We start from the raw sequence: 27760 nt of genomic DNA, 5'->3' as shown, positions 1-27760 counted from the left end.
TGATTCATTTACCAGCCTATGCAAAACTGAACAGTAGTACATTGATGGAAAAAGTAGGCTTCCTCCCCAGGTGCTTCTGAATGTTGATGCTCCACCTAGGCTCATGGGGCTGGCACTTCATCCCTGGAAGAGGAAGCCCTTCCTCCATTTTCCACTGCAACTTCAAGTACAGTACCAAATCACCAGGGGCCTATTTTGCGGAGTGCTAGAACCCTATATTTCATTAGTTTGGTGCTGGCCCTGTTAACAAGTGCAACAGAATTAGTTGATCCTGTACTTGCTCATTTTTATTGTGGTAGAGGGAGACTGTCTTCCTGAAAGGGGAGGGAATAACCAACTCTGTGCTACAGCGGTGGGGGGCGGGGGGGGGGAAGCTCTCTCCCCTACAATGAGTGCTGGCTAACCTGCCTTTTTTAACTTAAAGTAAAAGCTCTGCAGTAAGACTAAACTGCCTCCCGTTCGGGTGCTAGAAACAGATCAGTATATACTAGTACAGTAGGACTCTAGTAAGGCCATTCCAAAACCAAACATTTTTCCTCAGACAAGATTTAAAAATATATTTTTAACCACAGATTTTTTTTTTTACACTTTTTGATTATGCTAGTGGTAACGATCCATGTAATTCCTACGTGAAGAAAAAAAAATTTTTTTGTAACAATGCAGTTTAGCACTTGTGAGGTCTGAGGCAGGCACAATGAGCACACATGCCATCAGTTTCCAGTCAGTCAGTCATAGGTTTCCTGCAAAGGCTACCTACCTGGCATATCTCTTTTCATAGTTCTCTGAACTGTATGTGTGTGAATTAGTAACAGAGACGTAGCGGTGCTAGTCTACTCTCCAACAAAACAGCAGAAATGTAGCACTTCAAAGATTAACAAAATGATTTATTCAGATATGAGCTTTTGTGGGACAGACCCACTTCATCAGATCAATCTCATTTCTAACACAGACCAACATGAGAACTAGAATAAGAAAACTACCAGAAATATTTCACTTGAAATATCTCCAAGAGGAAAAAGCTTCCCATTCCAGTCCTTTTGTAAGTTTTCCTTTTAAAAAAAAAAGTGTGCCTGCAAAGAACATTATTGAGAGTACTGGAAAGTGAAATGCCTAAGGTGGCCTTTGGATGATGCATTTTATATCAATAGACTAAGCATAGTGAAGAAGGCACTAGAGAAAAATCACTATTTCACTTAACTTGCGTCCAGAAGGTGTCGGGAAAGAAAGACTAATGTGAGAATGTTCAGTCACTCTCTATTCAATACATTCATCTGATGTAAAGGTGGAAGTCTTCACAACCTAGAACCATAGAAGCCTACGGCTGGTAGGGATCTTAGGTCATTTAGTCCAGCTCCCTGCCTAAAGCAGGATCAACCCTAACTAAATCATCCCAGCCAGGACTTTGTCAGTCTGGGACTTAAGAGACACCACCACCTCTACCTCTTTCAGTAACACATTCCAGTGCTTCACCGCCCTCCTTGTGAAATAGTTTTTTCCTAATACCAGCCTACACCTCTTATGCATCTCTTAGTTTTTTTTTTCTTTCAATTTATACCAGTCTCAAAAACACTTTTGCTTTCCCCTGGTAAGAAGTATCACAGAAAAAGAGCAAACTTTGTCACAGATTAACAGAAATGCTGTTAAAGCTTAATAATGATTGTCAAAGGTTACTGTTTCAGTGAATTAAAAACAATGAACTAAATCTAAAACCACAAATTCTGGCTGCAGTTATTAGGTAAGAGGTGTTCTCTGAAAACTTATCTTCCCCCTGAATTTTGCAGCTGTCAGAACTAAGCCAAGTTTTTCAATGCAACATTACCACAGGAAAAGACAGAGTGAATACTGGAGGAAAATACTGGGGTGATTCCAGATGAAGCAGAAGTTAATGGATTCTTGCTTCAAAACAAAATAATGTTCTCTCGCAATTGTTGTAATTAGGACTGTTTAATGTGCATTCTTGTGTGTGCATTTTAAGTCTAAAATGTCTAGTGTGAAGTTTTAATTAGAAATAAACATAAAAAGTTGGCTAAAGCTTAATTTCTTAATTCCATATTTAAGCTAATGATCTGATATTCAAAGCACAAAATACCCATCACATCCCATGAAAACCAGTTACGTATTACAAGAAAATTGGCTCTGCACATCCTCTTAAGATAGTGGTCTCCAAAAGAAATTTAACAATTGCCACTGCAATCCTGTCTGCCTCCCGCCCCAGGCACACTCACACATACTACGTGCAAACTTCCAGCGACTCACCAGAGGCCCTGCTGCACGAGTTGCCCTGCCACTGCTGGAGGGGCCACTGCTATGGCACAAACTGCCCCACACCTGGGGCCATGCCTGGGTTCACACCTCAGGAGAAGCTGCCTCTGCTGTTGCCACCACATGCTTGTCCCACCAAGCGGTGAGGCATGCGCACAGAGCAGGTGGATGGCGTGCCACGTTTGCAGCTCTGACAAGCCACTGACACACAGTGTCCAGTTTGTCACATGTGAATGGACAGCGTATTGGACTCTGTGACTAAGAGCCACAAAGCAAAGAGCATTGGGTCTGGGATATCTGCACAAATTAATGTAGATGTAGATGCAGTTGCTTCAGTAAGTTTTCACACATCATTCAGTGTACCACAGTTGTAACTAGAACAAGGTATTAAAAATACAAACCCTCCATCTGAAAAATAGATAATATTTCTTTTACATAAAACCTAATTGCAAGGCAGTCTGAAAATATTAATTAAGGCTTAATACCAGTCTTAGTTTTGTCCTCTTGTGATCACTGTCTCAGATCTGATTTCACTAATCTAAAAGCTACATCCTTCATTTAAAAGAAAATGATCTACGAACACTTCTCTAACTGAAGATCAAACATCCTGTTGTCTACATGGGGCAAATCATAAAATAACTTTATATATATAACCTTCCACTTACCACTCAAGTACCTGCAAAGGAATGCACATTGTAGGGAAAAATAAGACACTTTACAGGGGGTAAACTTTACCCAACCACTTTACAGCCAGTTCTAAATTAACTATCAGCTCCTGATGTCTCCGGCCAGTTCAATGAAGAGAGGCTCACTGGGTAGCTGCAGTCAGAAAAGCAAATGATATTAGAATACAGTAGACCCCTGAGTTACGCAGGGGTTGCATTCCTCACAAGCCCCACAGAACTAAAATTTAGTGCAAGTTGAGGAAGACCAGAACCAGGTGGCAGCCTGGGTTCCCAGCTTCCCTAGGCTTGCAGGAGCTGGAAAACTGAGTAGTCCACTAGGGCTGGTCAATTTCCTGGCTCCTGGCAGGGGAGGAGGTACCACAAGGACCAGGAAAACTGACCAGCACATGACTGGTCAGTTTCCTGAGTTCCACCAGTGCAGGGGAACCAGGAACCAGACTGCCACTTGGCTCCCCTCTCCCCGTCACTTACAGGACTGTGGAAACATGCACATGGCTGGCCAGTTTCCCAAGTCCCACCTGCGTGCAGAGGTGCCAGGAACCAAGTGGGAGCCTCATCTGGGGCTGTTGCTGGAGGCTGGGCTAGGAGCCCAGCTGCTTCCGAGCTGCGGGGCGGCAGGGCAACCCTGACCCTGCTAGCTACAGTTCCCACACCTGGGGCTACTGGCTGGGCGCAGCACCTTACCCACAGGGTGGCTGGATCTACCCCTGCCCCTCAGCCAGGGATCCCACAGCTGGGGCAACTGGCTGGGCTTGGTGCCCCAGCCACAGGTCTGCAGGATTCACCCTGCCCCGCAGCTGGGGGTGCTGGCTGGGCTCTGCTTCCCAGCTGGCTCCCAGCACGGGGGTGTGGGGCCCCCAACCCCTTCAGCCTGGGATCCTGCAGCTGCCAGTGGGGCTCTGTGCAGCCTTTAACAGGGCGGGGGCAGATCCCTCTGTGAAGGGAGAAGAGAGGTGCTGGAGCACTTGAATATAAAATGATGCAGAAAAGGCAGTTTGGAAGCTTCTGTTCCTTGTGTTTCATAAGAACAAGTGAATATTCATTTAAATAAAAAAATAGTAAATGCAAAGCTAACAAAATTGTGTCAGAAAATGTATAAACAAAACAAATTTGTCACAGGATGTCATTGAGAAACAGGATTCAAAAAAGGATTGGACATTTTATGGATAAGACTATCAGGAGTGATATGTTAACACATAAATTTTGGAAGAACCATTAAAATTTATGCTTCAGGGTTTAAGCCAATGTTAACTACTAGTAATTAAGTAGAGCCCTAATCTGGGGAGCAAGTTATTCCACAACTGCATAATAAAAGTTTTATTATATCCAGGATTTTATTTTTTTTTTTTTGAGGTGGGGGGAGAATGGGGACAGAACTGCCAAGCCCTTGAGCAAGGTGGGAGCAAGGGCTGCTCTGCACTCACAAAAGGGATGGACTGCAGGCCAGCCTCCTCCTGCCAGCCCTTCTGTGCCACTCAAGAGTGCACCACCCTGGATTACAGTGTCATTTTAAAGAGCTTGGAACAGTTGTCCCCTCTGTGCATCCACACTAATTGGTGGGCCTGATCAATCTTCTGAACAAATGGGCTCTGTTGGGGACAGGATACTGGACTAGATGGATTGGGAACATGAATCCTGTTCCAATATTCTTAAGGACCTCCACCAGTCCTTCACCCAGCTATATGACTGATACCCAGTTCTCTCTCCTTGACTCTTCTTAGTGTTATGTAGATGCCACATTCCAGCAACAGAGATACATCAGTTTTTCGTCACATCTAGTCCAAGTGCGTGTGTGTACACCCCCCCCCAACTCCTAGTAATAAATAATGCTTAACATCCATCCACACCTATATTTGATGGGCATGAAAGTCTTGTTATGCCTGGTATTGGCTGGATGCAAGTTATAATTTTATAACAAAAGACAAAACTGCTGTTTGGAATTTAAATGTTAGGTATGTCAGTTATGAACTGAGACATAGCCAACATAAGGGGAAAAAACTCATGAAATGCAAGTTTACAACCATTTCGTATGGGTAATAAGGTAAAGAAGTGGGGGTGTACAGGTATCAGTTCAGATGATGGCAAAAATTTATATTAAAAGAAACGAAAATATGTTTTTCTATCAGATGGAACCTTAAGTAAATTAGGTTCAGTTGTTCTTTTCAAGGAGTGAATAAAAGATGGGAAACTTATCCCTCTAGAGAAACTAAGTTTGGGATTAAAAGAACGCTCATTGGAGAGTGCAACTAGGGACAATATTTTCGTACTGCTTCAAAAGGCTACATGTGACAATTTTACCTTCATCAAAAATAATATTAAATATAATGAAATTAACTATTATAGAAATAAAACATTAGAAATCTGACAGAATTAAAACAATTATTTAAAAAAAAAAAAAAAAAAAGTACTATTCATGCCCCATGACATTTTGGCCATCTTCCATACATCCATTCCATCCCTCTACTTCTAAGTCTGGTTTGGCACCTGCATGTTCTGATTTCCCTCAGCTTGGCTATTACTCTGCATCTGCTATTTACCATCATGAAAACCCAAGGTTACATCTATTCCACCACCCCTCTGGACCACAGAAACTCCCTGTTTCTTATTGGGCAAATCTAGAATTTCACTGTCAGCTTACCTCCCATCAGCAAAGAGATCTTCAGGGGGAGCTGCTGAGTGGTCCATATAAAAGTCAGATCTTCATAATGGTGGAAATGTAAAACACGGGACAAAGTATCCTTTAAAATCTGCAAGATCACTTGAGAAGACAGAGTGCTAATGAGATCCCATCAAACAAATAATAATAGTTTGAGCCCAGCATTCTGACATCAGCAGCAGACTTTTAACAGGAGGAACACAAGCCAGGTCCCCATGGCTAGTGGTTTGATATCTAGTCTCAGTCATCAGTTTAGGAAAGATGTCAGGGATCAAATCCCATACCCACTTGAGGAAACAGTTGCTACTATTGATCAGCATGCACATTTTATAATGCGTCTACAGCCAAGCTAAAAAAAAGTGTTGTGTAAAGTAAGAGGCTTCTGTATTATGTTTTGCTTTAAAAGGAGACTTCAGAATTTACAACTTAATGACAGAACATAAGCTTGAATTAGTCATGGCATGAACATTTAAGAAAAGGCATCGTAATAGTAAATTTCAAAAGACAAGAAATCTTACACAACAGTTACTTTCAAAGTCAACAGCAATCAGACTATTAAATTCTTATCTATGTAAACAAGATATTGGGTTTAAAATAAAAGCCATTATTGACAGACAAGTGCCTAGCAATGGGAAAGAATTTGGAACCCTAGTTCTTAAAATAAACCTACTTTCTTGTGGATTTCATCTAATGGATTAGGACCTCCTGAAAGAAAAGTACATTTTTGAAATCTGCAGAAGGTTGAAGTATCCAATCATGATCAGTTATATTTTAGTACTCAAGCTCATAAAACAGTAAACTGTACAGATATCTACACTGTTAACAAGTATATATGAACCAAGACACTTGTCTGAATATTTAAGTTCAGCATTTAAAAACAAGTGAGTAATTACAAATACTTAATTTGATATCATCCATAGAACAGAATTAACTTCTCCTTTAAACTCTCTGCAATTCTGTCAGTGACATGAGTTTTAATTATCCATTGTTGGGAAAGGAGATAGTGTAACATGATTTAAAGAAACAACATGTCAGATCAAGGCAAGTAAGAATAATCTTCATATTTAACCATTTAATGCTAAGTCACTTATATTCCATCAGCATAAATCAATGCTTCTTTTGGAGTCTGTATTAGTAATGGTTTTTAAAAAACAAACTGGTACCAGGAAGTAATTTTTATATGATTTCCTGTGGATACTTTGCTGCCAGAAACTCTGAGGAAGTAAAGTATAAATGGAAAGTGAATTGTTTCAAGAAACTTAGTAAATGTTGCACAGATAATTATCATACAGAGATTAGAAAGCAAACATGATGAAATAGTTATTGCATGAATAAAATTAGTCACAATCTCCCACTTTTACTGCACCACAGAAAACTACAGACAAAAACTTCTGATATCCGAGTAGCATTTTTGGCCCTTTAAAGAAAACTTGAAACTAAAACATACTAAAATAAAATACCAGTAATTTTGTATGACTGTGGTATAACTTCTGATTATTACGTATCACCTGCAGTCATATTTTAAGAAGAGTGACCACATTCATAAAGAGGTCATACAAAGAACAGCAATGGTGGCTGTATCCCTATATGAAATTTTAAATGATTTTAGTTTGTCTCTCTCTTGAAGATATTTTTGAAGCAAGTATGAAAGCAGAAATTCATGTCAGTTTTTATAAATTGTTTATATGTTGTAGTGTATTTCTGGAAAATGGTTAATTTTCTTCCTGCAACATTTTCTCTATTTCTTTGTCCCAGTTATCATCACGTTTTTCTGATTCTGTCACCACTTCATACTCTTGAAGCTCTTGCTGTAATTCCTTTTCCCAATCAGCAGCCTCTTCTACAAGGAAGATAAATGATATGTTATCATCCAGTTTGGCAGTACAGAATGTTGCTTATGTATAATTAGATTAATTTTGATTGAGGCTTCCTCCCTGGCATTCCAGAATTCTAGAAGCTCAGGAATTTCATATTGGGAACACCTGTGGGTGAAGTGTTACCATATTGAGAGCTGCCCTCAGATTACACGAAGTATTGATGTAACAAAAATGGGCAAATATAAATTACATTTGATTTTTTTGTAACTCAGTGTAACCCCAAATGTCTTCCTGTAACCAAAGACAAGCTGATTTTTCAAACTGTCTGTGAACAGTGTGCATTAAACGCCCCCCACCCCTGCCCTTTCTCGTGTCAGCACCTTACCATTTCTTACTTATGCTATATGGATAATGCTACACACCTGCACAAAAGCAGTCCTGTACCACTTCGAAGACTAGCAATGTAACTTATTAGATATTTACTTATCTCATAGAACTTGAAGGGACCTTCAGAAGTCATAGAATCTAGTCCCCTACCCTCTCAGCAGGATCTATCACCATCCCTAACAGATTACTTTTATTTTTTTTTAAATGTTTGCCCTAGTTCCCCAACAGGCCCCCTCAAGGGCTGAACTTACAATGCTGGATTTAGGGGGGTCAACGCTCAAACTACTGAGCTATCCCTCCCCCAACTCCAAAAATTCAGATCTGAAGAAGTGGGTCTGTCCCACGAAAGCTCATCACCTAATAAATTGCATGGTTAGTCTTTAAATACAGGCCTGCTTTTCTGTTTTGGGAAGATACAGACTAAACACAGCGACCCTCTGTGGCTATACACTTTATAATTAATGATGATCAATTATCAAGTGTTACCGTCCTGTGGAGTTCATTGGCTTCAGAGATCAAAATCCAATACTATGGGTAAACTAACACAGGGATAGACAGTTTTTTCTATTAAGATGTATAGCTAAGCAAGTTAACATAATAAGGGATAAAATAATTCATGTTCATACTTCAGGACAAAAGAAGATTCACAAAACTTTCTTGTGCTGCTACCCTCTCTTCAAATTTATGTGGTCAGTAAAGAGAAGGATGCAGAGGTAAAGATAGGTACTGGCTGATGCTGGAGTCTGGATATCACAGCAGGTAATTCCACAGCCTCATCCAGTATTATGTTAACAATTCTACTAAATACATGATTATGCCAACAGCTTCATTTAAAAACCATTCAGCAAGTATTTCAGTCAATTCAGGAAAATGCATGAGTGGAACGTTAAGGTTAAAGCTACAAGCCATTTTTGAAGGTAAGTCAAATTTGGGGTAGTATCTTGCAAACAGTGATTTCAGATTAATATTCAGATTATGTGAATACTGGTCTATAATTCTATTTTGAAAAGTGACATTGCAAAAATGGCTGATTATTTTATTGTGATATATTCAAATTTACATCTATTAAACTTAGTTTTTTGCTTTTTATTGTTGTTAACTCCATAAAGCCATGTTAAGACAACTTAATTCTATTTTTTCTTTTTCAGCATTATCAACGTTATTTAGTAAATTCTGATTGGCTAAATTTATGTGATTTCATTTAATGTATAAGGTCTCACTGAAGTCATAATCTAGATGGTAAAAATCTTTACTGTTGGCAGTGATGAACAATAAGGAAAATGCCGCTTTATTTTCAGATCTCACGCTGAGTTTGTCAGAATTGCTTTACACCAAAAACTAACTTACAATTGCATGTGTGAGATGAGAATTAAAAGATAAGTGAGCATCCCCTGTCAGTCATTTTTTTCATAGCAGAACTTCTCTTGAAGTTATTTGATTATTCACATATTTGGTAACAAGTATTCAGTGCAAAAAAATGCTTGAATATCTTAATAACGATTAGTCCTTTCTGCAGTGATGCATTCCAGGAAAGAAAAATCAAGCAAACATGCACTTACCAACCATTTACTATGATGCCATGGTGATTTTTGACTTGCCTGTCAAAAAGTTACTTGCATAATCAGAACAGCATTTCAAAAGGCTGAGTCAAATTATTCTGTTATTCCATGTCTAGCAAATCCTTACTTTTGAAATTGAGTAAACTTGTATTTTTTTAAAATTACCTACAATGAACATAGTCCAATATACAAAAACATTGACTTCATTTTTTTATTTTTGTTTTACCTTCTACTATGGAAGTCTCCTTTTCCTTTTTGTCAAGCACCAATTGTTCCATTTCCTTCCTTAGGTCTTCCTGATTCAGGTTACATGCATCAAAAGCATCACTAACAAATTCTGATACACCTGGACTAGTGGAAATCTCTCCTTCATCCTTGAAGGAAATACATTTTGATCATTCAGAAAGAAGCATTATTGGCAATGTGAACTTCTCTTTTATAGCTTAATATATAGTCAAATACCAGTGGGGGAATCTATTTTGTCAATAACTCTTTTCAGAACAGAAAAAGATATACATTTTGAAGCAGCAGCTACTTTCTACGTTATGTTGCTTTATTTTTCTATTAAGCATTGTAGTTCAGATTAGTTATATCCAAAAAGAGTGAAAAAATTAAAGCAATAGTAATAAAAATGTTTATATTAATTGTGGACGTGGTTAAAAATTAGACTATCCACAGGACTGATAACTAAAACCAGGGGAGAGATTTTAAGCTAAAAGAATGGAATCCATTCGTCTCATTTCTCTAATGTTCTTTATTACAATAAGGAAAAAGCTGTAGCTGCGTTATAGAATTTGAATTTAAACACAGCTTTTTGGACACTCATATGTAAAGCAAAATCTACAGTAAGAAGACATGACTATTTGCAAAACCATCACTCTGTATTTAAAGTAAGTGTTGCTAATGCTGTATTGCATGTTATTAGTGTTGAGTAAATTTATGGATCCAGCTCTGTGTGGAAGAGTTCTCCATCACCAACATTACCGTCCAAGATTAAGAGTAATGTGTTTTAGTTCTGCAAGTTCATTATTTCTGCAGTGGCAAGCAAAATTGTTTTCAGTGTCATTATAAAATGGTGTCATAATGACAATGCAGTTTAGCCTAGCTACACTGTTAAGTCTTAGCATGAGTCTCCAGCAGTTATCAATATTTTATTACAAAGCAAACCTGTGATTGCTAAATATAACAAAAAACCTCAGACTCACAGTTTGCATGATCATGCATTAAATGTAAGTTTCAGATACTGTACTTCAGATGAAGTATACAACCATTGTTACCTCTTGAGGGTTTAGCTGAGATTGGATTGCAACAGGTGGCGTTTTGGGCCGTACTGTTTCTAAGAAGAGAAAAACCAGAAAACTGATGTATTTTATTATGCTTAAATATATTCAGAACAAATTAAAGCTATGTAAGTGTTAACTGTGAAAGGATGTTTTCTATTGGAGAGCATACATTATATTTGAAATTTAAATTGAGTTATGGGTGCAGTATTTGCAAAATAAGAAAACAGAATGCTTTTCAAATAGAATCAGTGTTTAAAAAAAAATCTTAGAATATCAGGCTAAGTCAAACTGAAAAAAACTAATACCAATAATTAAGTGAACTAAATAGATCAATATGTGTGTGAGGCTTACAGGCTTCACAAAGTCAAATATTCCTCAAAGTCAGTCAGAAGGTAAGATCCAAAGTCTTCCTTTCTGAGAGGATCTTAGCAATCTGGAACTTAGGCTACGTTACAATTACATGCAACCTAGGACAGGCTTACTGAGTGGGAGAGGAATAATGTTTTGGATTACAGCCCTTAGTATTTTGCACTCCAGGTTGCATTTACTGATAACAGTTTAGCAACATCAAGTAAAGGTGTAGATTGTCTCCTGTAACCCAGTTACTGTCTAACTTAATACCACTACCGGGAGATACCTGTTCCTGTGAAATAACCTTGTCTCTAAGGTAGGGGGCCCTCATGCAAGATTACCCAACCAATGTGCTACATTGAGGGCTCTCTTAATTCAAGTAAACAGCTTTTTTATTATCAGCAAATTTGAATTAATCAACAGTTTAGATTATGGCATAGAGAGTACACGTATAAAGTCTGCAGACGATACCAAGCTGGGAGGGGTTGCAAATGCTTTGGAGGATTGGGTCATAATTCAAAAAGACCTGGACAAACTGAAGAAACAGACAAATGGAGGTAAATATGATGAAGTTTAATAAGGATAAATGCTCAATACTCCACTTAGGAAGGAACAATCAGTTTCATGTATACAAAATGGGAAGTGATTTTCTAGGAAGGAGTACTGCAGAAAGACATTTGGGGTTATAGTGATCACAAGCTAAATATGAGTTAACAGTATGACACTATTGCAAAAAAGCAAACATGATTCTGGGATGCATTAACTGGAGTGTTGTGAGCAAGACAAAAAGAGGTAATTCTTTTGCTATTCTCTGTGTTGATGAGGCCTCAACTCAAGTGTTGTGTCCAATTGTGGACACCACATTTGAAGAACGATGTGGAAAAATTGGCAAGGATCTACAGAAGAGCAAGAAACATGATTAAAGGTCTACAAAACATGACTTATGAGGAAAGGCTGAAAGAATTAGGCTTGTTGAGTTTGGAAAATGAAGGCTGAGAGGCGACATGATAGCTTTTTTCAAGCATCTAAAAAGGTGTTACAGGGATGAGGGAGGAAAATTGTTCTCCTTGTCCTCTGATTAAAGGAGAAGAAGCAGTGTACTTAATTGCAGCAAGGTAGGTTTAAGTTGAACATTAGGTAAAATTTCCAGTCAGGCTGGTTAAACACTGAAATAATTGCCCATATAGATTATGCAATCCACATCATCGGTGATATTTAAGAGCAGATTAGATAAACATCTGTCAGGGATGATCTAAATTGTGCCTGATCCTGCCATGAGGGCAGAGGACTGAATTTGATTATCTTAGGAGGTCCTTTGCAGTTCTAGTATTCTAGAATTTTACTTCCAGAACAAAGTTTACACTGATACAGAAGATCAAGACTTTAAATCAGCAATTACTATTTCTTTTGCACACTTTGGGCCAGTCAAGCATGTTGAGCACTGGATAAGCAAGTAAGAGGACAGCTATTCCACCAAAGAGCTTATAACCTAAGAGACTTTAATTGTGAAAGCTTGTTAAATGACAGAATTTTCTTTTCATTTCAGTTCCCAATTAATTAGCCATAACATTAGCAGCGATACCTCTTTTGATGAAGCTAGCTTTGCAAAGCACGATATAGAAACAAATTAAACTAGACTTTTAGTAGCAACAGGAAAAGTGAGAATCCAATAAATAGCGCATTCTGTGTATGATCAATACTATAAAAGAGACTATCTGCAAAGCTTACATTTTATGAAACTCGGGAACATTTTAAAAATCCTAATTTTTATGCTATGTATAAGTGAAAAAGTTAGTGGCAGTATTATAGCACCATTTGTGGTGGTAGGCAATATAAAAACACTCAAAACAGAAAACGGTCTGTGCTTCCAAAGAGATTATATAAATTAGGGTCCTACCAAATTCACAGCCATGAAAAACACATCACAGACTGGGAAATCTGCTATTTTGTGTTTTTACCCCATAGTATACCACTTTCATGGGAGAAACCAGAGTTTCTCAAATTGGGGGTCCTGCCCCACAAAGAAGTTACAGCGTGGTTATAAGGTTATGTTAGGGGGACATCATGGTATGGCCACCCTTACTTCTCCGCTGCCTTTAGCCAGAACAGTGACTGTTGCCCAGCCCAGATGCCCTGTTTTGAAGGCAGCACTCCACCAGTAGTGTGGTGGAGAAGAAAGGGTGACAATAATGTACCATGTCACTTTTGTGCTGCTGCTAACACAGCCTCTGCTTTTAGAGGAAGGATCCTGCTTAGCATCTGCTCTCAGCTACCCAGCTCTGAAGGCAGTGCCACTGCCTGTAACAGTACAGAAGTAAGAATAGCGTTACCACAACCACCCTGTATAATAGTCTTGTGCCTGCCTCCCTGACAATTCCCTTCTGGGTCAAGACTCCTGCAATTACAACACCATAAATTTCTGATTTAAATAGAAGACCAGGGAGACAGCAGCAACAATATGCATTTATAGAAACTAACAAGGTACATAGCTAGATATGTGAGACTTTTTAAAAATAAAATTGTGACCTGAAAATAAACCCCAACAATATATTGGAAGACTGTAACTTGACCAGATTATCTTTCCAGATATTTTTAATTGGCAGCTTTTCACAGGCATCATGGCAGAAGGGAGACTCGAAGAGGCATATGATGGAATACAGTGGCTTCACAGAGTAATTCATGGGCTATGCCATACATAAAAGTAGTGTGGAAGAACTCAAAAGTGTGCATGTGTGATAGAAACGAACAGGTAAGTAGTGTAGGTGAAACTGGAAAAATAATGTCATAAGACATAAAGCAAGTGAGCAGAAGGACACTTCCACGTTAAGGATGTTAAGACAAGAATCACTTAATGTGCTGAAGGAGTTAGTGGAGGAATATGTTAAGAGAGATCAGTCAGGAAGCTAATCTTATAACTGCATTAAATGGACCAGAAGGGAATCAATATGGGAGATGAAGAGGCCCTAAGAGCTGGTCTTGGCCGGATGTTTCAGACTAGATTGAAGATAGCAGATCCAGTAGCACCACCCAGTTTATAAGCATTATTAGCTGGAAAGACAGAAGTGTTGTCAGTAATGAAGAAACAAGGAAGTAAGGAGGAATGTAGTACATTTTGGCTATGCTGAAATTAAGCTTTTGACAAGACATCCAGAGTCATGCAGAGATACAGAACTGTATTTGAGGGGTGGATTTATGACTCCTTGACAAAGAGAAGATAGTTGAAACCATTTAAGACAAAGAAGGAGATCACACTGAGGCCTTGTCTACACTTGGGAACAAAGTCAATCCCAGATACACAATTCTAGCTATGACATTAGCATAACTGGAATAGACATACCAGAATTGACTTTCTGCCCTAGTGCAGACTGGGGCTCTTTGGGCTCGCACCAACGTCCCTTACCCCATGCAATAGTGTGGAGTACCAGGGCTGATGCCCGAGATATCAATTTTGCCATGTCATCACACAGGCGGCAAAACTGAACTCTGGAGATCAGCCATGGCCTGGCAATCTTCTCATAAGTGTAGCCATTCTCTGAGTGAGCATAGATGGAAAAGAGGAGGAATTCAAAGACAGATCGTTTGAGGACAACCATGAAAAGTGGAAGAGCACCGAAGGACCCAAAGAAAAAGATACTGAAGAAGCTGTCACATATCTCAGAGAAGAACATAGGTGTACAAGCCAAAGCAGATGATATTTCAAAGGAGGAAATCATCAATAATGTTTTTACAAACAGCCCAGAGGTTAAGGAGGAGGAGTATGATGTATAGCTCTTGAGAGCTGGCCAAGAAGGAGGGTGAAAAACAGAGTGGAGGGGATCCAAGATTGGAGATGGAGGCATTGAACTTCAGGAGGTGTGGTTGCAGGCAGTGCACTTGACAAATTTACAGGTGAATGGAAGATGATGAGACAATAGATGAAGAGAAAGGGGGGTGGGGTTAAGTATCTTTTTAGACGAATACCTACCATATATAGAAAAATAAAGTACCTATGTTAGAAGTTTAGCTATACAACTGACTGCAACATTGAAAAAAGATCTTTTATTCAAAAACAAAGTGTTAAACATCTTAATCATATACTCTGAAAATAAAAACAAAGCTATTAAAGGGATACTGTCAAAAAAAAAAAAAAGCCTAAAAACCACATATTTTATTTAAAGGAAAGCAACCTTCAGTTATCACAACCAAGATTACTGTAATTTCAAAGTTTGGAGAAAGTTTCTGTTTTTCTGTGGTTCTTTAAAATGTCAGCAGAACCTGAAAACCATTAAAAATAGAAAAATATGTTTATAAACCCCAAAGTTAACAGAAGAAATCAGTGGAACAAGTAGTCATACTTCAAACTAACTTTATTAAATTGAGCACATTTTAATGACTTACCTAAACTCGAATCAAATTCTACCACTACTGCCACTCATTTGATGAAAACAACATCTCTAATCATACACAGAAAACAGCAATATTTACAGTGGATTTGGCATTTATTTTTTAAAAGAGGGACCTGTTTTTGAACACTTTTATTAAAGTCTTCTCTATGTGGTACCAGTAAAACTGTGGTAGTTGTAAAACAAAATGTCTAGAACATTTGATGCATATAGATACCAAGAAACGTGAAAGAATGGTTATATTGTTCATGGTAAGCTGCTTATTTAAAACAAAAATTTTCTGTACCTGTCAACTGTATATCCTCTTTTCTGCCACTGTTCTCATCCTTTCCTACAACTTGCTGTTGAGCAGCCAGTGCAGTGAGCTGTGCCGACTGTTTAATTAGAGAGACCCGGTAGAAATAATTTCTCCAAAACACCTCCTCTTTCACACTGAAGGAAAACACAAATAAAGGTTATTATGACTATATAGCTCTAAGAGCTACATTAGGTTTGTGGAATGTTTACAATTAATCACAAGCCCGGTAGGAAGAACACTGAGATGAAGGTAAAGCTGCTATGATCAAACCTATAGCTGATAGGAATGAGGGCAGAGTTTTGTTTCCACCTTCTCAAGTGTATGGAGCACTCTGAAGTGTTTAGCTTCCCTGATGTGGACACAGTTTTAAAAAGAAAAAACCCACTGTAGAAGTCTCCACCCTAAGTTACATATTTAGAACTTAACATCAGTTTAACAGTGTATTTTCTCAGAGGGAAAAGAGATTAGTATAATAGACAAGCTGATGTTCATCATTACCTATAAATGACATGCTAGCAAATCCTACTTTTCAGCAGGCAAAACAAAACCCCAGAAATCCCACCTCTAATCCTGGCTGAACTCCCCTCTGCTCAATTTCATCTCTTTTGATAAACTACAACCATTTTGTCTGGTCTGAGCTACTAGTAGGACCAGAGCTCTATTAGCTTTGCAGAAAGCAGCTGCTTTAAGATGAAAAGAGAATTATTAGCTCCCTCTGTACAACACTGCTCCCTCCTGGTGCTGAACCAATGGACCTCCATTTTATATTTTTCTCCTTGGTTGTTAAATTTATACAGTAAACCCTTGAGTTATGTGGGAGTTGCATTACTACAACCCCCATGTAACTCAAATTTTTGCACAAGTCTGGGGGTGGAGGAGAAAGACAGGAACCAGGCTGCAGGCCCCCAGGCTCGTAGGAGCTAGGAAACTCCTGGCTGCTTCTCGCTGCCTTCCCAGCTGTGTGGCTGTCAGCTGTGGGGCTGGGGGAAGGCAGGGAGAAGCAGTGCAGCTACAGGCAGCTAGGCAGGCTGACAACTGCACAACAGCTTCAAGTTGTGCTTAACTTACATTAACGTGAGTTAAATGCAACTTGAAGGTGGGTATTTCAAGGGTTTCCCATATTACAAATTTAAAACTGTTGTCAGAGTATGCTTTAGTTGCAACTAATGTAACTGTGTATAACTTGTATTTGTTACAAAAACATGTCAGAGAATCAAAATGGAAAGTTGAGGTAGGCAAGAGGGGAAGACAACTAATTTAAGGACATTAAGATTTGAATTAAAAGACAAATTAAGAGTGTGACATTACACAAATATCATCAGAAATCACTCACTGTTTAGGGACAAGATCAAATCTCATCCTGTTCAGAAGCTCATCTTCCTGTAGCATTACCATAGCGACAGGGTACATCTGGTCAAAGTCAAAGTTAAAATGAACACCTGCTGGGGGGTCCCGCAGAAAATTTCTCTTGTCCTTTGAAGAACATATTATAATTATTAACTGAAATTAGAAGAACCATATCACATTTGTCACGCAAGGCTAGTAATATATGCTGAACCTTACATATTTCTGCAGTGTCACAGCTATGTAATTTTCTGTTAAAGGTGAATGTGTACATGGGAGAACGCATTTTTCCTCATCTCTGTTTTGGTCCAGGAGTTGCAAGCACGTGACTGGCAACCAGACGAACATTTAGATACAGCACAATTTTGTATGCGTATCAAGAGCATAATCTAATTCTTCCTAAGTGATTACAGTACTGAAGGTATGTCTTAACTAGGGCTGTCAAGCGATTAAAAATTAATTGAGATTAATTGGTCTGTTAATCAGTATATTTGTGTCCTATTCAAAAGATTCCTTTTTAAATTTCAGCCTCAGCTGCAGGCAACACAGGGCCAGAGGGGGACAGACTCTGCTGTGGGCAGTGCAGAGTTTGGGGATGGCTCAGCTCCTAACAGCAGGTAGCACAGGGCTTGGGAGGGGTCAGCCCTAGGCTGGAGGGAGAGTAGACCCCACAATGGGCAGTGCAGAGCTTGGGGGGTGTCTCAACCCCAGAATCATATGTGGGTGGAGGATCAGTCCCAGCTCCAGGAAGCAATGAGAGGGTTGCTTGGTTGAGCCCTGCAAGCAGGGAGACAGCTTGGGTAAGCCCCACATACTGTTTTAGTTTCAAACCAATCTGGGAGGGGAAAGGTTATGGCTGTAAGGCTCTTTACTTTGTTTCTCTGATTGAGCTGGGACATTTTTCCATGTGCCCTCTGGTGGCAATTTGCATCACTTTGCCTTACCAGAGGCTGTCTCTGGAACGGCTCATGATTGTTTCCAGCCCTTTGCAAATCTGCGATTAACGTGCATTAATTTTTTTAACACATTAATTCTGCCCTGCATTAACTGCAAACATTAACATGTGTTAATTGAGAGCCCTAGTTTTAATCATAACAAAAGACTGCTTTAAAGAACAAACACAAAACCTACTGCTGATAAGGCCAAGATTTGTTGTTGAATTGTTTCTTCTTCATTGCTATCTACCCAAGGAGGCACTGCAGCTTCTGTCATAAAGAGGAGAAACATAATTCAAGCTTTATTATATTTAAATACAAAAAAGTGTTTATGATAAGACAGAGCAAGACAGAATTCTAGGAGAAAAGTTGAACCCCTGACTTCCCCATGTCTCTGTCACCTCACTGAAACATTAAATGGAAGGACGACATCTTTGAAACAAAATGTTTCAGAACTATGCTCACTTGTGTACATGAATTTCATTTCTGTTTGCTTTACAACTGATCTCAAGGTATAGGAGATGAGTTATGGGAATTAGTCTCTGATTATTAGAGCTGGTCAAAACCAATAACAAATTAAGACTTATTTGGTCATTTTTCAGTCAACATTTTATTTTCTCAAAATTTTCTAAACAGGATTACTATATATAGCTCACGCAGTGTACCCATATGTTGTATAATTGGCAGAACTGTACAACAATCCTTTTGATTAAAAATGCTGTCATTTTTCATTGGAGACATCCTTCAAAATTATGTTGTATAAGTTATTCTCTCTTGAAAATAAATGAAGCAAAATTATATAATATTCTTTGTAAAATACATATTATAAGATTAATTTAACAAAAAGATTTTAGAAGGAATTAAAAAGATTACAGTTTAAATATGACTGTTTATGGTTAACATCCATAAATACAAAGTGTGCTGATAAATGTTAATAACCCATATTTCTCTTTTTGGAATAATGTATAAATGCATTAGTTTCAAAATGCCCCACCTTCACTTTTGCACTATGAGGATAACAAAATAGTTAGATTCACCAAAATAAAATGTTGTGTTTAATAATTCTTAATGCTAACTTACATATTTACTTTAACATGTTTAGAAAAGTTCAAAGGGTAATCCAAAAGTAAGTGTAAGTGCGAGGATGAGTCACTTTACTATTGCTACTCATACATAAAGCAAAGATTAAATTTCTAGGTGTGAGCATAAATGCATCCTTAACTGGGGAGTAACTCTGTGCCTGCACGATATATAAAAATACATATTAAACTGCAATTGGCATGACAGAAGTTCAGCATGATTCATTTGAAATCAGCACTGTATGCAAGGTTAAAAAGAAATCTATGTCAAACTGCAATACACTTGTCTATAGAGCAATATTTTAATGGCACAAATTTTGCCTGCCTTACTCACATAAACAGATCATTGATCTCACTCCTTAATAGGCAGCAGGTTTAAAATCAACATAAGGAAATAATTCACAAAATTCACAACCTGTGGAACTTGTTGCCCTGTGACATAGTTATGCTTTGTGACTTTAAAATGTTTAAGAAAGAACAATGTTAAGTTCAAATCCAAGAAGCTCAGGATGCAACCACATGCTTTGGGTACCCCTAAGTTATAAAGAATTTCCAGGGGTCACTTTTTTTGTCAGAAGGGTCAAATTTAATATCTACTGAGGCTGATCTGAATTATGTAGCCTTCATCAAAATTCAATGAAATGTGTTAGTTATCTTTAGTAAAAGAGCTACATTTACTAATGAATATTCAATACCTGACTTTTTTGTGTGCTTTTCTTGAACAAATTTCTCTTGTTCCTTCTGAAAGTCTCCAATAATTGTCTAGAAGTATTAAAGAATGAAAGGAATCTGAATACATTACAAAGTTATCTAACAACATTCACAGAGCAAATAATTTGAAATACATTTCAACTTACCATGACAATAAAATTATATTTGAGACCTTATTCTTTTCAAAGTATCTAACTAAGACGAGGTCACACTAATTGTACAGCCCTTTGCCCCTTAACTGCACTCAAAGCCTAGTTTAATCTTTGTGTGTATTGTCCTCCAAAGTGATATTCATACTGAACAAACTTTGAAAAATAATTTTCATCAAGGTCTTAACAGTGTACTGCTCACATGCATTATTTTGTTATTTTTATATGCTTAGGTATACACAATGCATATAAATTCTGAATATCTGCATATTTAAACAAAGGAATCCATGCTGGGACCAATCCAATTCAACATATTCATGAATGATCTGAAGAAAGGGGTAAAAAGGTGGAAAAATTTGTGGATGATACAAAACTGCTCAATATAGTTAAATCCAAAGCAGAGATTGAAGAGCTTCAAAAGGATCTCACAAAACTAGGTGACTGGGCAGCAAAATGGCAGATGAAATTAAATGTTGATAAATGCAAAGTAAAGCACACTGGAAAACATAATCCCAACTGTATGTATAAAATTACAGGGAATGAGATATGGAGTCATTGTGCATAGTTTTCTGAAAACATCCATTCAGTGCGTAGCAGCAGTCAAAAGAAAGCAAAACAAAAAAATACAACCAAACAAAAAAATCCCCCAAAACCATACAATGCTGGGAGTCATTAAGAAAGGTAGAGAGAGAGTAAGACAGAGAATACATTATTTCCTCTATTTGAATCTATGGTATGCTCACATCTTGAGTACTGTATGCAGATGTGATTGCCTCATCTCAAAAAAACTTGGCACTGGAAAAAGTTCAGCAATGGGCAACAAAAATGATTAGGCCTAAGGAACAACTGCCATATGCCACATTCCTCCCATTGATTCCTGCATTGAACCCAAATATTGGTAACTGAGGAAAAACGCACCTTTAAGAACAACACGATTTAAAGATTCCAAGTGATGGAGAATTTACCTCATCCTTTGGTAATATGTTTCACTGCATCTTATTAACACCTCTGATTTTTCTAACTTCAGCTTCCTGCCACTGGAACTTGCTTGGGTTGGCTGTCTTCTCTCTTTGTCAGTACTTAGACTGGGATCAAGTTGCCTCTTAAACAGACTGAAATCCTTAAGTCTTTCATAGAAAGGTGCATCTTGTAAAGCATGAATAAGAACACTGGTGGTGGGGCTCAGGTTAGAGGCCCCCTTGTCTGGGTTTGAAGCCTCTTGGGCTTTGGTCCTTCAACCTGGGGTGGAGGGGTTGAGGTAGGCTCAGGCTTTGGTCCCCTTTCTTGGGCTTATGTGGTAATTTTTTATCGTCAATAGAGGGGCACAATTCAATAAACGTTGAGAACCCTTGGACAGAATAAATTACCCAAATGGAATGAAAGAAGTATTGAAATAAGCAAGAGACATTAATTGAAGTACATAGTTCTCATACCCTAAAGCCAAGATACAGTAACAGAAAATATAAGCATAGCAAAACTCTAGGCAAAAATTTGCAATCCTTGCAGACAAAGAACACATGATAATTACAAAATACATAGAAATGTCAGAAAACAGGCACAGATATTCATGCCTCCTGGGGTTTATGATCACAGACAAAGTGAAAAACAGATAACAGATTAGGCTGTATGTTTTCCTATGCTGTAATTAGTGTCTACTTTATATCCTTGCGCTCTCCCCCCCCTTTTCTACAGTACCTGTCCCTTTGTTACTGTTACTACAAGAACTTGTAGTATATATACTCACCTATATGCAACCAGTCAAACTCAATCTCACTAGCCCTTTTTCCCACAACTTGAAAAAATTTACCAGGTGAATAATAATATTGATTGGGCTGGTATCATAACATATTATTAAGGCTTCCCAACACTGTTTTCAGTTGCACATAAAGTCACAATTTAATCATCCAGACTGTAATTTCCATGGTAGGTATTTACCTCAAATTCAATTGGTTTTTGGAAAATTTCAGCCAGTATGGTCTAGTCATTTCCAACAATGAGGCTAACAAATAAGTGCATTGTGCCCACGTAAAAGTCTGACAACCCCTTATTTGAAAAGTTCTAGGGGCAGTGATGTGACCTGTGAGCTGCATGCGGTTCATGAGGGTAAACCCTTAGAAGCCTACCAGACAGGCTGTTTACCTTGGGTCCCAATCTACAGCTGTTCGCAGCTCTCACTGGTCCTGGTTCACTATTCCCAGCCAATGGGAGCTGTAGGAAGAGGCAGTTCCCACAGCTCCCATTGTCTGGGAATGGTGAACCACAGCCAATAGGAGCTGTGGGTAAATGTACGCGCAGATGCAAGGTAAACAGGGTATCTGGTAGCTCACCAGTAGCTTACCCTGATGAACTGCGTGCAGCTGCAGGTTTCTCACCACTGTTCTAGGGTCTAGCTGCTTTGGAGAAGGAACTTGAAACTTGAGAAGAGGTGTTGTGTGGATTTTGTGTCAAGAATGTGTCTTTTGCCATACACATGAAATTTGCTTAAATTTGGACAAGTTATAAACTTCTGAAAAAACTTAGTTTGTATATGCTTGGAAGATATTTATATTTCTACACCTTAATTCCCTGAATCCCTGAAGAGATGGACTTTTCCTGAAATGGGCTGCTAAGGATAATTCCAAGTCCAGACACCTGCACCATAAACAGGAAGTCTGTTTCATGCTCTACAGAGTTCCCCTTCCTTCCCCCCACACACACGGCCAAGGAAACGCCACAGAAAATGCAGCCCAATTCAGATGTAGAGGGGACAACAGCCAGGCATGCAAGCAAGGCAAAGTGAATAGACTAGGACAAAGAGTCTGGGGAAGCCAAGGGAAGACAGAAACTGAAACTGGAAGTTGGGTGGAGAGGGAATGAAAAATAATCAGTGGGGCAGATGGAAGGAAAGATGAGAGGCTGGGGAAGGAGAATGAAACTGGGAGACGACTAGAGGGCAGGCAGGGTAGGGAAGATTGGATGATGAGATAGTAGTGGGTAGGAACTGTTTGGACTACTAGACTAGTGATAAGGAGCCAGGAGGCTTGGAGGATGAGACAAAGACTTGTTGGGCAAGACGACTGGAGGAACGGGCAAGCTTCTATGCCTCCTGAACCTGAAACAGAACCCAAGATTTGAGTCTCATAATACCCTCTAGAGTCCACAAATACCTGTAAAACCCACTAGAAAAAAAGTGTTCCATCCCATCCCTTTCTAATGCATAGAGGATAACTCCTACTATTGCTGTCAGTTACTTTGTTAGGTCTTATGGAAGAGATCTAGGTGGTGAGTCTAGAGATTCCAACCCTGCTGATGAGCCATGTGGATGGCAATATGATACCACATAATGGAATTTCCTTTTCAATTTTCCTTTTAAAAACAAACAACAAAATCATTCACATAATAGCTATATTAAAATACTAAGTTTGCACAATTCACCATTCAGGAATTAGGAAATGCCTGTGTGCATTTGTGTGCAGTAAATAAGGTCTAGTGCCACACACTGAACTAGGAGGAGAAAACAAAAGATTTAGTAACTGTTTATTAAATGTGCACTGGACAATAATGCAGTACCAGTTTTTTTCTAAAATTAATTTACATAAATCACTCATATTTATAATGTAATGTATTGATTTTTAATTGCTTTGATTACATATTAGTTATCTAACATTTAACATTAATACAGTAATTCAATTTATGAGAAATTTTCATTAAATAATTTTCCTTGAAACGCCATTCTGTATGAACAATTCAGTCGACAGATCAAATTTTGTTTCACTATTTACTATCTGTAAGTTTAAACACACTTTAGCAGGTTGTTTATAGACCAGGGCTATGCCTACACTAGAAGCATCTTTTGACAGAATTGTGTTGACAGAAACTGCTGTCGACAGAGTGCATCTACACACAAAAGCAGATCAATAAAGCAACCCTCTCTGTCAACAGAGCGCAGCCAGACTGCCCTGCCCTCTGTCAACAGAACAGCTGATCAGAAGCTCTGCAAACAGGGTTGCCCAGTGAACCAGAAGCCCTCTCTGTCGACAGACACATTATTCCTCAAATTTTTGAGAGACAACACTGTTGAGACAAACGCAGAGTTTTGTGGAAACGATGTCACCAGAACACTGTGTGCGTGTGTAGACAATCCCTGAGTTATGTCGACAGAAGGCCCTTCCTTTCGACAAAACTCTGTAGTGTAGACACCATCCCAGATTCTTTGTACAAATGCTGATGAATAATATTTACAGTAAAGCAGAGAATAAGACTATGTTACAGATCAGTTTTGGATAATAGAGAATTACCTTGTCAATGATAGTATCAATTTTGCCTTCTTCTACAGACTTCTTTATGTTTTGTGCTGTTTCAGCAACCGATTCAGATATCTTTTTTGTAGCAGCAGTTGCAAAATTGAAGAGATAACCTTTCACAAATGAGAAGAGAATTAGATATGTCATGTAGTTATGTCTTCTTTTTCTCCATGCACAATTACTTAAACTGGCTTCTTAGTACTTTAGAAGGCCTCTACACTGGAGCATAAAGTTGATTTTAGGGAAGGTCAATTTTATAACGTACCTCTCTTTGCTACAAATATCATTAGGTTGAATTTAAGGGGTCCTAAGGTCTATTTTTTAACTCCAGCTTTTTCACAAGGAGTAATGCCAAATTCAAATTTACAAGGTCGACTTAATGCTTGTGTATACACAGTGTTATTTAATTTGATTTTACTGGCCTCCAGAAGTATCCCACAATGCCCCCAATGTGTCCGTTTTGACCACCTCTTTCACCTCTGCTGCTGTCTAGGCGAAGACCTCAACTTGAGGTGTGGCTCCACTATTGTGAGTGTATGGCTTGTGCTGGGATACAAGTACTTAGCCAACAAAGGGCTTTTAGTGGTTGTCAATCTACATTTGATCAACTTGGCTGTAAATATGCAATCCAGCAGACAGGCAATTGCTGATCGCCTAAAAAGGACAGGGACAGGTGATTTGACTCATGTGACAATCTTCATCTTGGAGAATACAAAGAGAACAATGGAATTGATTCCACAGGGGAAAGGTAGAAACAGCACCCTGGGCAGGGGGGTAGGGGGGTGTCATCCATCTTTTGTCTTCAGCCTGTCTTGGAAATTGCCTGATGCACCCTAAGTAAAACAAACTTTACGGCAGACCAGGTAAGGATAAGATTAATTTTTGACCTGAAGATTTCACCTAATATAAAGGCAGCTGTTTCGGGTAAGATCTCACAAATAAGTAGATTTTTAGGGGAACAGAATTAGCTATGTGTTGTCCCTTTTGTTTGATTTAGTAACTCCCTTTGATATGCTTACGTTTACCCACAGCCAGTTAAATTCTACTGTTTTGCTTAATAAAAACTTTTGTTTATAATCAGAGTATAAATTGTTATCATTGGGGGGGGGGGGGCTACCATTGTGCATATTGCCCTTTCACTGAAAGAGGGATTATCTAATGAACGCTCCCTGTACAAATATTTTGCACAAAGACAGATTTACGTGGGAGTTTGATTTCCTGGGTGCTGTAACCTAGAACTGCATCGACCCAGAGCTGTGGTTAAACAGTGCCTGCATCGCTCTGCAGTGGGAACAGCAACTCCAACTTTGTGCCTTGGCTAGGAGAGACCAGAGGATCTGGCTCAACAGGGCAGGGTGGTGGAGAGGCCCTGAGAGCAAGAAAGTGGATGTCAGTGGCACGAGCAGCACATCAGAGAACATCCCAAGGAGTCTTCGATGACCACACCCCAAACACATATATATTTCTATCCTTTTTTAAAATGTTTGTCCCTTTGGGGTAGCAGTGTTTAGCCAAAACTATATTTTTCCCCCTCAAACTATTATGCTTCTGAAGCTCCTTTTCATTTAACAAAGGGAGAAGCTGTTAGATTAAGGTCAGAAAAAACCTCTTAACAGGTCATGATATCGTCTATCAAAATGCACTACTGATCCACTTACAAGCATAGAGATGCCTAGAGTAGGCAACACAGCATTACAATTATGTTTATTCTTCCAACAGAACCTGGATAGGGCTAACATGCAAATATTTCTTCCCCAAAATCCTTCACCTATTGAGTGGCGTTCTACTGTTCTCTTTAATATTCATATTAGACAGCTCAGAGAGGTAATGAGACACTACATGGCTCACTGACCACAGACAGCAGTACATTTCATACAAACATAAGAATGATCATACTGGGTCAGATAATTTTTACATGAGATCCAGGGATTCTCAAGCTTAACTGCACCTATACTCTATTCTGACAAAAAAATTACTTCATGAACATGGGGGGGGGGTTGGGGGGGAGGAGAAAGGAGGGAAGCTTGAGCACACCCAAGCCCCACTGTACTGTGTTGGGGCCAAAGCTTGAGCCCCACCACTCCAGGCAGGTGGATCAAAGCTGAAGCTCAAGGCCTTCAGCCTGAGTCCTGCCACCCAGGGCTGAAGCTTTCAGGTTTGGCTTTAATCCTGTGCAGTGCAGCTCAGGCTTCAAACACGTACCCCAGCAAGCCTAAGCCAGTGCTGGCAACACCATACAAAGAGGGTCATAACCTACATTGGCATCCTGACCACAATTTGAAAACTGGTTATCTAGCCCACTAGCCTGTCTTCCAACAGTGCACATGCTTCAGAAGGAGTGAATAGGGCTGTTTATCAAGTGTTCCATACTGCCTGCCCAGTCCCAGCGTTCAACAGACTCCTTGCCACAGACGCAACCAAAATAAAACAGGTGTCAACACCTAGTGATAACATAAAATTCATTTTGAACAAGACAAAAGGTAATGCTAATGAGAATTTATACACACGAATTAGCTGGGTCATTGTCTTCCACTTTATTTCCACTAGTGGCAGGCAATCTCTGTAGCTAGAACTTAAGTGATATCATGTTTTTTAAGAAACACCTTTTTTGCCTAGCCTGTGCCCAAGTAGGTTACTGGTATAACTAATTCATTTATGGCAGTGCGGTTTAACTTAGTTATATTGGTGAAATGTGAAGCATTCTAATATTAATTAAAATATATTTACTATTTCCACAAACCTGCAAGAAGTTCACCCAGCCCCTAGCTGAAAGAGTATCGGCATTGCTCTCCCTTTGTAGAGCTTTAATCAGAGCTAGAAAGCACTCAGTGAAACTTGGGGAGTGTGTGAAGCCAAAGGGCAACTCCCCTATAAAGAGCAACACAATACAGAGAGGAGATAAATTGGTGTTAGGGATGCAGGGCCAGATCAAGGTGGGGGAAAGGGATCAGCCGATGTAAGAAAAGTGCCTGTCAGAAGAGGAGGAGCCGGACGGTGTGGGAGCGTGGGAGCAGCGAACAGAGGCGGGGGCCGTCAGTGCGCGGGGATGAACTCAAGAGATGTCAGTTGGAGGGAAGGGATCTGCGTGTTGGGGGGGACTCAGTCTCTGCATGAGAGAAAGAGCCAGGACAAGTGGAAATGGGACGAGGACTCTGGGGGGGTGGCCGGGCCGGGCCGTACGCGAAGCCCCCGCAGACCAGCGGCCCCCGGCTAGGGGCAGAGGCGACTCCCGCTGCCGGCCGCTGGCAGGACACTCACTGCCGAGACCCTTGGCTTGGCTGAGCAGCGGGTCCGGATCCACCTGCAGCTCCACCTGTTCCTGGCTCCGCACGGCCGCATCCCCATCGGCGCCCCCGGCTTCGCTCTGCTCTCCGGGCGGCGGCACCTTCTCCTCGCTCGCCCGCTCCAGCCCGAACCAGCTGCCCAGACCCCGCAGCATCCCGCGGGAAGCGGCCTCGGCCGCTGGCTGTGCCGGCCTCCGGCGGGTACCGACCTCCGTACAGCCGCTCCCAACGGCTCTAACGAAAGCTCCCAACAAGCAAGAGTCACAACAACTGCGTCCGTAAACAGGTTTCTTG

At 39.5% G+C, this 27760-nt stretch overlaps 1 protein-coding gene across 2 annotated transcripts; it reads right to left on the bottom strand.

Annotated features, from left to right (window-relative positions):
• Positions 1 to 864: 864 nt before the first annotated feature.
• SYAP1 (synapse associated protein 1) lies at positions 865 to 27760 on the bottom strand. Of its 2 annotated transcripts, XM_074993596.1 has the most exons (10): positions 27441 to 27760; positions 24177 to 24295; positions 19735 to 19801; positions 18157 to 18230; positions 17015 to 17154; positions 15670 to 15815; positions 10645 to 10703; positions 9594 to 9741; positions 9368 to 9406; positions 7339 to 7444 (listed from the first exon to the last, which is right to left on the bottom strand). In XM_074993596.1, exons 1-9 carry the CDS (start codon positions 27619 to 27621, stop codon positions 9378 to 9380), a joined length of 963 nt encoding a protein of 320 aa, XP_074849697.1. In that variant the 5' UTR covers positions 27622 to 27760; the 3' UTR covers positions 7339 to 7444; positions 9368 to 9377. The 2 variants fall into 2 exon arrangements, with proteins under 2 accessions (XP_074849690.1, XP_074849697.1); XM_074993589.1 differs by lacking the exon at positions 9368 to 9406 and having other exon boundaries at positions 865 to 7444.

The sequence above is a fragment of the Carettochelys insculpta genome, chromosome 1 (genome assembly GCF_033958435.1).
Source record: "Carettochelys insculpta isolate YL-2023 chromosome 1, ASM3395843v1, whole genome shotgun sequence".
Lineage (NCBI taxonomy): Eukaryota > Metazoa > Chordata > Testudines > Carettochelyidae > Carettochelys > Carettochelys insculpta.
The sequence above is the reverse complement of the archived record's forward strand: the minus strand, read 5'-3'. Positions and strand labels throughout refer to the sequence as shown.

Bases quoted from the DNA above. Each gene is read 5' to 3' on its own strand.
- SYAP1 (XM_074993589.1), bottom strand. From the start codon at position 27,621: ATGCTGCGGGGTCTGGGCAGCTGGTTCGGGCTGGAGCGGGCGAGCGAG. The intron at 24,296-27,440 runs GTGAGTGTCCTG...CATTTGTGAAAG, and splicing joins CCAAGCCAAGGGTCTCGGCA to GTTATCTCTTCAATTTTGCA. The intron at 7,445-9,593 runs GTAAAACAAAAA...TCTTCCTTGTAG, and splicing joins GGAGACTTCCATAGTAGAAG to AAGAGGCTGCTGATTGGGAA.